We start from the raw sequence: 11,446 nt of genomic DNA, 5'->3' as shown, positions 1-11,446 counted from the left end.
CAGCCAAACACATCACCTACGTCACACAGACGACCAACATGACTGATGGAATGGGGAATGGACAGCCACACAGGTGTGAGGATCGTGCGGCCCTCTTATGTGCCAACATCAACGATAGGCTGGGTAAGTCTAAACCACGCCCAGTCTCTACTCTGACAGGCCGGCTCGGAAGCGGGAACTATCTCTGTCATGAGTATAATATACTATCTTTGTCAGGAACAAATCAGTTCTCTGTCTTATCCTGCGTGATGAAACATTGAACCCGTATATACGGAAATTGTATTTGCCATTTATTAACTTTTGAATTAAACAATTATTTTAACCAAGTTCAGGTGTCATATTGTTCCTATCTCAGTCGAACTTACGCAACCCTAACAAACGGTAGAAGGACGCCAGAAACGTGTTGTAACTGAAAAATACTATCGGCTGCAACTGGGTTAAAGTCGGTTAAATAATAATTAGAATAGTATCATAGCTTAGTAACATTTACTTTAAAATGTTATGATATTTGGTGTAAAGTCTCTTGAAATGGTCTTAAATTTCGTCTTTGCATTGTGGATTTAAGTAATTGTTAGTTGTTTTTTTTGCGTTACATGTTGACATATGAGGTGAATAATGCAAAATATGTGTATATACTGTATTCTATTCTACTTTATTTTAGTCTAAGTCTATAGTCTTAATTACATTCCTTTACTTTAGATGTGTGTTGTTGTGAAATTGTTAGATATTACTGCACTGTTGGAGCTAAAAACACAATCATTTCGCTACATCCGCAATAATATCTGCTAATCCTCTTATGTGACCAATAAAATGTGATTTGATTTTAGAGAAAAAACAAGTAACTCCATGGTGTATAGTCTGTTTCTGTTTTACGATTCCAATGTAATGTCTTAGATTAGATGCAGCGACCAATTTTGAACATGGAGAGAACACTGCCGTTTTATTTTGGTGGTTTGGGAGGGATAAGGGGAAAGGCCAGAAGATATTCATTAAGGAAAACTCAACAAAAAAAATCATGACTTGTTCCTGTAGGAGAACATCCAAATAAAGGTTATTCTGTAAGTTAATTTAATGGTGTCCCTTGCCTGTAGTAAAGCTGCTCAGCGCGTTTGGCCATACATGATCTTCAACTTGTTTGCCATCCATTTTCACTCCTAGACTTTTTAATTGTTTTCTACAGAAAATGCTAATTTTCTCTGCAATTTTAGAACTGATTTTAGGGAATGAAAACAAAGGTACAAGGATTGATTTAATATTTTTGTTGTCATTGAGTTGTGTTTATACATTCAATACGGAGGACCATTTTGGAGTAGAAATTCCTTTGTTAGTGTTGAATGTGTCAGGACCACCAAGGCAATAGCACATCTCACAATACTCACTTAGGGCCAAACTAGACACTACCACAGGAACACTAAATCAGAAATTAGGTTGATGACCAGCAGCCCATAATATTATACTGTTATTTTCTCAGATGGAGAGAGAAGGAAACAACCAGTTTTTAGTTATTTATTACTTAAATAGTAAGAGAATGGATTCAGATGGATGGATTGCTGTTATGGTGGCTGAACAGAGGCTCAAGTCGAACCATTCCTCCTTCCAGCAGTGGTCTATTCCCTTCCTTTACTTCCATTGTTTGTTCTTGTAGTCCCACTGGGCAGAGAAGCCCTCGATTGGGTTGATCCGCATATCCAACATCCTCTGGATCTGCTTAGCCTGCCACTCCTCACCAAAGGTATGAGGTTGGGGTGGGTACACTGTGGGACACACAAGAGAAAAATAACAGCAGTTTAAGGATGGAACAATTGCCCATCCATGTGATAATGGCTTGAGGAAGTCTATCAATTTTAGCAATCAACCATGAGAAATCTTACCATAGTGGCCCTGCCAAAAGACCACTAGACCAGTGATGCCAAAGAAGATGAACATCCCACCAATCACAGTCTTCCATTCATGGGAGGGCCTCTTCATCTCAGGATAGGTGTGGTTGAACTTCAGCCTGTACACTGGGATACAGAAGGAGAAATATTAAGAATAGCAGGATTAAAGGCTGTGACATGAGAAGGAATGAGAGGGGCTTACAGGCGATTTTCTCCTCCTTGGACAGTGCAGTCCAGGGACCCTTCTCCTTCTGTTTCAGGCTCTTATCCGTAGAATCGAGGACATCCTTCCATGGTCTATCTGGCAGAGGGGTGTCCAGACGATCCCAGTACATTGGCTGTGACATGTCCACCGAGTCAGACACCTCTACAGTACATGAGATATAGGATACAAGATAAGTGAAGGGGAGGTTGAGGTAAAGGGAGCGGTGGTAAGGTGGGGTTTATAGACCTCAGAGCATTGTCTTACGTCAGATAGTGTCACTCCTACGTGACGCTTGTCCCTCAACCAAATCAGATCAGTGCAGACGGCCATCATGCTATCTGACGTGAGATAATGGACCTCAGAGAAGAAGACTACACTGGGTGGTAAGCAGGGACGGATTACGAAACAGGCACGCAAGGCACGTGCCACAGGGCCCCCATATTCCTTTTTGGGGGGAGTTCCAGATAGCATATGGTAGCAAAATGTGTAGAATTGCAGGAAATTAGCTTTAAAGCTGCAAAATTCATGACAAAATGTGGACAAATGTTGAGATGAGCTATTTAACACCAATAAAAAAAAGATCTGGTCCATGACAAAAAGTGTAGAATTGCAGGAAATGTCCTTTAAAATGGTAACATTTTCTCTTAGCCTCATGACAAAATGTGTAGAATAGCATTATAAAACTATATTTTTTTCTCTGCACCATGGGAAAATGTGTAAATGCAATAAATTAGCTGATCAAAGAATAGTACCGTGGTGGCCATGGCTTGACATCCTCGCACTACTGCTCGTCAGTGCCACCACCGCTTGCTTGGAAAGCAAGCACCCCACACGTCCTGTTGTCAGGTGAAGCATCTGAAAGACAGGTGAGGAACAGAGACAGAACAAGATTTATCCCCCGTCAAAATGTCTCCTCCCTCTCATGGTGACTAGGTATGACGTAACAAAAATTGGTTACTGATGAAATAGGAACTTCAAAGGCTATTTGCAAAAGCAGAGCAAGATTTAGCGTGAGTCCTCAGATCCTCAAAAAGTTATATAGCTGCATCCTGACGTTGCATCACCGCCTGATATGGCAACTACTCTGCATCCGACCGCAAGGAGCTACAGAGGGTAGTGCGTACATCACTGGGGCCAAGCTTCCCGCCATCCAGGACCTCTATACCAGGCGGTGTCAGCGGAAGTCCCTAAAAATGTTAAAAGACTCCAGCCACCCTAGTCATAGACTTTTTCTCTGCTATGGCACGACAAGCGGTACCGGAGCGCAAAGTCTAGGTCCAAAAGCCAAGACTGCTGAACAGTTAATCAAATGGCTACCCGGACTATTTGCATTGACCCCCCCACCCCTTTTTTACGCTGCTGCTTCTCGCTGTTTGTTATCAATGCATAGTCACTTTACCCCTACCTACATGTACATATTACCTCAATTATCTCAACTGACCTGTACCCCCACACATTGACTTGGTACTGGTACCCCCAGTATATAGTCCTGTTATTGTTATTTTATTGTTATTTAGTAAATATTTTCTAAACTCTTTATTTTTCTTAACTGCAATGTTGGTTAAGGGCTTATAGGTAAGCATTTCACCGTAACGTGTTGTATTCGGCGCATGTGACATATAAAACGTTATTTAAAATCCATAGGCTAAGACATTACAGCCAAAAGGCACAGGCTCACCTTCTTCTTCTATGGTATTATGGCATCTGCAAACAAGCGTTAAAGGTGCATGCCGCCACCTACTGTAAGGGTGGCAAACTATAGAAAAAATAACACTGACACAAAAAGGGAAGGGAAGAGGAAAAGGGAAGAAAAATTGCCCTAACGACTAACCCTACACCCATTAAAACCTCACCACTATTCCACTACTTAGTCCTATCTGATACTACACCATGCCAACAGCCTGGGAGGACTGGACACTATCGTTCAACACACCTTGTAACTCTTCTGCAGTAAAATCTTGTACACCCAAGTCATTCTCGGCAACTGCCACCACAACATCTACTTTCTGTGATTTATGTTCCATTTTTGCGGTACAGCTGAAAACTAAGGCTATTTAAGCTAATAAACCAACCTTACTGAAGCACATTATTCCTATCATTCTCTACTGGCCTTGGCTTACTCACAGGGATCCTCTCAGGATTCCTCGCCCTGTACACATCTTCCTCTACTACTCTCTTCACTACCTAAGCATACGACACCTTCTGCACTTCTCTGATCCTGGCAACCTCAACCTGTCTTTCTCTCACCGGACACTTCTGATCTCCAGCACCATGAGACCCCTATAGTTAGCACACACAACTTTTTCCACCTATACTACACATTCCTTTGTCTCATACCCTCCTGCACACTTCTCACATCTAGGAATCTCCCTCCTACACACTGCTGCAACATGACCATAAGCTGGCATTTAAAACACTGTAATTGGTTCGGGACAAAAGCTCTCATCAAAACTCAGCAGAATAGACGGTGTCTTCTCTGTTTCACCACTCTCTCCACCGGGTCTGCGTCGCACCAAATGGGGGTCCCAGACACCGGGAATCTTCAATTTCAGTTCACCCTCAGCACTTAATGCCACCCCTGTTATCACTACTTTCAACAGCGACCTGCTCCGGAGAGCAAAGCAATTCACAGTTATTGTCCCTAGTCGCGTGATGCGGAGCGCCTGCTCTCTCTGGACGGCAGAAACAGTCCCCAATCTCTTCTCCACCCAACCTGACACCACATATGGATCAGCCAGAAGGCAGGGGTCAACTTTCTCCAAACATGTCACTCCTACTGGACCAGAATCATCTGCTTCATGACCTCCATTGCGAGGTTCGGACATAGAAGCCTTCTCCACACCTTCCTCCCTACACAATTCATCCTCACTCTCACCCAATTCACCTCCAGAGCTACTGGAATACTGCTCACCCCACTGGCACTTGACGCCACTCACCCTTGCCCCATTGTCTCCCTCGGAACTCAACTCCTGATTTATCAGGGGGTGCTGCAGCCTACTTCATGTGGCTATGGGCTAGCCACATCTAAACTTAATGTAAACAAATTACAGAAGTTACATGCACAACTGGCTTGTTGCCTTTAAAATAGATTTAATGAACTTATTTAATTTAAAATCACAAAAAAATAGTGTTTTATTGTCTAGTGGGCTGTATGAATATTTCAACGCCTCATTACCCTTGATTTGATAATGGACTCTTTGAGAGAGACCATGAAGTTGCTTGGCACCAATATGTTATTTATGGTAGGTAGGTTTAAAGGTCTTGTTATGGTGCCGTAAGGGGCCTTGGATGAACTTAAAATCCAGGCTTTGTCTGGACACCTACAGTTAATTACAACTTTAGACCCCATTTCCAGGCTTACAGTAAACTAGATCAGAGGGGTATACTACGAAACAAGTTTGAGGAGTTACCGAGATAACTTTGGTCAACTCTGAGTTCAACTTGGGATAACCGACACCACGAAAGTGGCACACCTTTTAGCCAGGTACATTTCTATGGAAACAACGCCTTCAGAAGTAATTTTCTCCAGGGCAGGCTAACTCCATTTATCCTGAATGAAGTGCCTGAGCCGCAAGTTGAGGACCATTTAAACTCAGTTTCACAATTCCTGACATTTAATCCTAGTAATAACTTGGGTCAAACATTTCAGGTAGCCTTCCACAAGCTTCCCAGAATAAGTTGGGTGAATTTTGGCCCATTCCTCCTGACAGAGCTGGTGTAACTGAGTCAGGTTTGTAGGCCTCCTTGCTCGCACACTCTTTTTCCGATTTTTGCACCAAATGTTCTATAGGATCGAGGTCAGGCTTTGTGATGGACTCCAAACCTTGACTTTTGTTGTCCTTAAGCCATTTTGCCACAACTTCGGAAAATATGCTTGGTCATTGTCCATTTGGAAGACCCATTTGCGACCAATTTTAAACTTCCTGACTGATGGTTTGAGATGTTGCTTCAATCCACCCACATCATTTTTCGTCCTCATGATGCCATCTATTTTGTGAAGTCACAGTCCCTCCTGCAGCAAGAGCACCACAACATGATCTGCCAACCCCTGTGCTTCACAGTTGGCTGTGTTCTTCAGCTTGCAAGCATCCCCCTTTTTCTCAAACATAACGATGTCATTATGGAAACAGTTCTATTTTTTTCATCAGACCAGAGACATTTCTCCAAAAGTACATCTTTGTCCCCATGCGTTGCAACCTTAGTCTGGTTTTGTTATGGCGGTTTGAGCAGTGGCTTCTTGTGAGCGCTTTTAGTCATGCGATATAGGACTCGTTTTACTGTGGATATAGATACTTTTGTACCTGTTTCTCCGCATCTTCACAACGTCTTTGCTGTTTCTGGATTGATTTGCACTTTTCACAAAGTACGTTCTTTCTAGAGACAGAACGCGTTCCTTCCTGAGCTGGTAGACGGTGCGTGTCATGGTGTTTTGTACTTGCGTACTATTGTTTTGTACAGATGAAGCGGTACTTCAGGCTTTGGAAATTGCTCCAAGATGAACCAGATTGTGGAGTCTACAATTTTTTCTGGTCTTGGTAATTTCTTTGATTTTCCCATGAGTCAGCAAGGAGACTGAGTTTGAAGTAGGCTTGAAATACATCCACAGTACACCTCAATTGACTCAAATTATGTCAATTAGCCTATCAGAAGCTTCTAAAGCCAAATATTTTTCTGGAATTCTCCAAGTGTTTAAAGGCACAGTCAATTTAGTGTATGTTAACTTCTACCACTGGAATGAGATTAAGTGATATCTGTCTTAAAAATGTAATGTAAACTTCCGACTTCAACGTAATACAGTGGGGCAAAAAAGTATTTAGTCAGCCCCCATTGTGCAAGTTCTCCATTAAAGAGCAGAGAGCCTGTAATTTCCATCATAGTACATTCAACTATGACAGACAAAATGAGAAAAAAAATCCAAAATACAATATAGGATTTTTAATGAATTATTTGAAATTATGGTGGAAATAAGTATTTGGTGACTCTACAAACAGCAAAGATTTCTGGCTCTCACAGACCTGTAACTTCTTCTTTAAGAGCTCTCTGTCCCACTCGTTACCTGTATTCAATGGACCTGTTTGAACTTGTTATCAGTATAAAGACACCTGTCCACAACCTCAAACAGTCCAACTCCAAATCCACTATGGAAGCAAAGAGCTGTCAAAGGAACAAGAAACAGAATTGTAGACCTGCACCAGGCTGGGAAGACGAATCTGCAATAGGTAAGCAGCTTGGTTTGAAAATCAACTGTGGGAGCAATATTAGGAAATGGAAGACATAACAAGACCACTGATAATCTCTATCTGGGCTCCACCGCAAGATCTCACCCGTGGGCAAAATGATCACAAGAACGGTGAGCAAAAATCCAGAACCACACGGGGGACCTAGTGATGACCTGCAGAGAGCTGGACCAAAGTAACAACCTACATCAGTACCACACTACGCCCCAGGACTCAAGTCCTGCAGTGCCAGACGTGTCCCCTGCTTAAGCCGGTACATGTCCAGGCCCGTCTGAAGTTTGCTAGAGAGCATTTGGATGATCCAGAAAGAAGATGGAGAAATGTCATATGGTCAGATGAAACCAAAAATAGAACTTTTTGGTAAACAACTCAACTCGTTCGTTGAGGACAAAGAAATGCTGAGTTGCATCCAAAACCCACAACCTAAGGGTTGGAAGCATTCGGGTGGAAACATCATGCTATTTGGGGTGTTTTTCGCGAAGGGACCAGGAGACTGATCCGTGTAAATGGAAAGAATGAAGGGGCATGTTCTACGGGAGTTTTGAGTGAAAACCTCTTCATCAGCAAGGGGCTATGACAGATGAAACGTGCTGTTTTCGCATGACATATCCCAACACACCGCCCGGTTGCACCGAAGAGTGTTCGTAGAAGCATTTCAGGTCCTGGAGTGGCCTAGCCAGTCTCCAGATCTCAACCCCATAGAAAATCTTTGGAGGGAGTTGAAAGTCCGTGTTGCCCAGCAACAGCCCCAAAACATCACTGCTCTAGAGGAGATCTGCATGGAGGGATGGGCCAAAATACTAGCAACAGTGTGTGAAAACCTTGTGAAGACTTACAGAAAACATTTGACCTCTGTCATTGCCAAGGGTATATAACAAAGTATTGAGAGAAACTTTTGTTATTGACCAAATACTTATTTTCCACCATAATTTGCAAATTAATTAATTTAAAATCCTACAATGTGATTTTCTGGATTTTTTTTTTCTCATTTTGTCTGTCATAGTTGAAGTGTACCTATGATGAAAATTACAGGCCTCTCTCATCTTTTTAAGTGGGAGAACTTGCACAATTGGTGGCTGACTAAATACTTTTTTGCCCCACTGTACCTATCACATTGCACATTTAGTAATGACAGAATGCATTTTAAACTTAATGCACAGTAAAACTTTTGTAATAAAATTATTTTATCATAAGAGTGGGGGGATTTTTTTTATTGTGCATTAACCTCTACGGGATCGGTGTCCCTAAACCGTGATAGTTGTTGCTCAATATGGGATAATTTGACTAGAATGATGTTGTAAACAACAGCCAACTTTCCGGGACATAGACATGTCTTATATGGGCAGAAATCTTAAATTATTGTTAATCTAACAGTGTCCAATTTACAGCAGCTATTACAGCAAAAAAATACCACGCCATTGTTTGAGGATCGTGCACACCAACAAAACACTTTTATCAAGGCAACTGGTTTGATACATTCACCTCTGAAGGTAAATAATGTACTTACATTCAGTAATCTTCCTCTGATTTGTCATCATGAGGGTCCCAGAGATAAAATGTAGCATAGTTTTGTTTGATAAAATCAATTTTTAGGAACTGGGTTCTACAGTTTGACCCCACTGCTGTCTCTGGCTCCACACCCACCTCACACGGCCATCTAGATGTGTGAAGGTTAGTGTATTTTCTGTAGGGAAGCTAATGATCCATCATATATGACATTCCTGGGAGTGTGTAAACGTATTTTTTTTTATTACCATAGCATTTTTGTATATTCTCTGTAGTTATGTACTTGAAAATGTATAAATTGACCAATTCGGCACATTTGGGCAAACTCCTGGCAGACTTGACACAAGTATTGTGTAGTGATGTAATTCTTTACTGGATCAGTCTGCACACTTTGCACACACACTGCTGCCATCTTGTGGACAACATCTAAATTACAACTTGAATCCTATCTCAATGTATGGCCTTTAACTTGTATTTGAAAGACTATGTAAAAAAAAAAATTTAAACTGATGTTTTCTGGTTTGTATTGTCTTTTACCAGATCTAATGTGTTATATTCTCCTACATTAATTTCCCATTTCCACAAACTTCAAAGTGTTTCCTTTCAAATGGTATCAAGAATATGCATATCCTTGTTTCAGGTTCTGAGCTACTGGCTGTTAGATTTGGGTATGTCATTTAAGGCGGAAATTGAAAAAAGGGTCCGATCCTTAAGAGCACACCAAAGTACAAAGAAGGCATTAACGATATGTAATAAAATGAAGACAGCACTTCTAAAAGCCTATTTCACACCATAGCCTGCTGAATTTGCAAGATAACTTTTCTTTCATTTTGATTTCAACACAAGAGTTTGGCATTTGACTAGCCATATGTGACATGTACATGCAGTTACAAGACTGTTAGAGTTAAGCCTTTCGCAGGCTTCCCAGTCAAAACAGCTTTCCTTGAGGCAAGTCGAAATTCTGTAGCCGAAGTCTAGGCCCCTTCGTCAGTGATTGGTCAACAGTACTACTCCTATTAGGAGTGGGAACTATGGATGGGATTCTTCAATTAAGTTTTTCTTGTCATTTAACAAGACAACTAGTTTTCACTTGAGTAATACTGCAACAAACAATAAGTTAGATATAAAATTGCGTGACTAAGACCTCCTAGGCAAAAAACGTTAAAATGAATTTCAGATTTAGATTAATTCTGGCTGTTGTTGCTACGGCGTCTCAAGAGTGTTTTTCAAGCGAAGTTCTTTGAGTATGCTTGACTCACCTAGCTGAGTTCTGCCAGGAGCAAACCAAACTTAGTATGTGGGCATCTTTTGCGGCAAGCGGACGAGCAATATCCACCTTCGTAATACGGATTAAGCCTGAGCTGGAATGTGAAGCTAACTGAAGCTGGCTAGCTTTAGAACACCCTGAGTAGATCTGTCTTTCATCATAGTATACCCCTAAGCTAATTTGTTTGTATCGCAAGAGTCTAATATGGTCTCTCTCTCTCTCAGATTCAGATAAGCTCTATTAGCATGAATGGCAAGGTGACTGTTGCTCTCTCTCTCTCTTACACACACACACACACACACACACACACACACACACACACACACACACATACTCACTGAAGCCAATAAAAATGGTGGAAACTGGCAGTTGGTCAACATCAGCAACCATGTCGCCACGTCCTTAATGACCTCCACACACAGTTTGGTGGACTGTCAAACAGACACATCCATTACATTACCCACTTTATGAGACCTTTATGCAAAAGAGTTTGACATAACTTTTGAGTGTTGTTCTCTAAAAAATGCACAAAGAAACTATCTTGTGCAGACATATTACCAAGGAGTACAGTGTGAATTGATGTCCAAATATGGAGTTGTGTGTGTCTTCTGTGGTGGAGATGTTTACAAATTTAACTTGCAGAGTCTTGAGTTGACACATATGGCCAATGCCCTAATGCATCATTTCAAAAGGCATTGAGAGAGATTACAATTATTTGTATCCAAATACAACACTGCATGCTATTAACACAATCCCTTTCACTTTCCCTCCCACAACAGCCTGAGTTGGTATGTTAACAATGATCATGCCTGTCGTGCATTTGAATTTTTTTTTGTATTCTAGAAGTCTGCAGAATCTGTGTTAGAGTTCACTTAACTCTGCATGCCCGCTCCTGACCCAAGTAAAAGGTCTAAATGACCGCCCCACCCCGCCGCTACCTGACCCAAACAGCCAGTCCTCTTTGACCCCAGAAGTTCGCAAGCCTTTAGCTACTCACAGTTGTCCTGAGAGTGGACGTTCAGGAAAAAAAAGACGGCCAAATAAAAGCAACCCCTCTTCACTTTGCTCTGGCGCACTGTCGCTGTGTCTGACCCTTGGATCTTATCACCAACAAACAATCACACTGACCAGGAAAGGCGGGTGAGAGAAGGGGAGGGCTAGAGGCAGGGAGGAGGCGGGTGAGAGTTTAGACCGAGAGAGACTAAAGGAGTGCAAGTAAACAATCTGAGAAAGCATGTGATGCTACTGGCAGACTGGACCAGGGCTAGGGTTGCACTGTAAAATATATTTCACAGACCCTATATTTGAGGCTACTGACTTCTCTCTGTAATAATCTTCTCCTTTCCACCGTCGC

The 11,446-nt window shown here is 41.8% G+C and overlaps 1 protein-coding gene across 2 annotated transcripts; it reads right to left on the bottom strand.

Annotated features, from left to right (window-relative positions):
* Window positions 1-1,492: 1,492 nt before the first annotated feature.
* Window positions 1,493-11,222, bottom strand: LOC111966424 (cytochrome c oxidase subunit 4 isoform 2, mitochondrial). 2 transcript variants are annotated; one of them, XM_023991038.1, is made up of 6 exons: window positions 10,651-10,767; window positions 10,431-10,523; window positions 2,835-2,937; window positions 2,080-2,244; window positions 1,872-2,003; window positions 1,493-1,754 (listed from the first exon to the last, which is right to left on the bottom strand). In XM_023991038.1, exons 1-6 carry the CDS (start codon window positions 10,750-10,752, stop codon window positions 1,621-1,623), a joined length of 729 nt encoding a protein of 242 aa, XP_023846806.1. In that variant the 5' UTR covers window positions 10,753-10,767; the 3' UTR covers window positions 1,493-1,620. The 2 variants fall into 2 exon arrangements, with proteins under 2 accessions (XP_023846806.1, XP_023846807.1); XM_023991039.2 differs by lacking the exons at window positions 10,431-10,523; window positions 10,651-10,767 and adding an exon at window positions 11,090-11,222.
* Between the last annotated feature and the right edge of the window lie 224 nt (window positions 11,223-11,446).

This window comes from Salvelinus sp. IW2-2015, linkage group LG7 (genome assembly GCF_002910315.2).
Source record: "Salvelinus sp. IW2-2015 linkage group LG7, ASM291031v2, whole genome shotgun sequence".
Taxonomy (NCBI): Eukaryota; Metazoa; Chordata; class Actinopteri; order Salmoniformes; family Salmonidae; genus Salvelinus; species Salvelinus sp. IW2-2015.
Note: the sequence above shows the minus strand (reverse complement) of the source record. Positions and strands in the feature narration are given on the sequence as shown.

Bases quoted from the DNA above. Each gene is read 5' to 3' on its own strand.
- LOC111966424 (XM_023991038.1), bottom strand. From the start codon at position 10,752: ATGTGTCAACTCAAGACTCTGCAAGTTAAATTTGTAAACATCTCCACC. The intron at 2,245-2,834 runs GTACTATTCTTT...CATGTACTGTAG, and splicing joins GTCAAGCCATGGCCACCACG to AGGTGTCTGACTCGGTGGAC. The intron at 1,755-1,871 runs GTAAGATTTCTC...TGTGTCCCACAG, and splicing joins CTTTTGGCAGGGCCACTATG to TGTACCCACCCCAACCTCAT.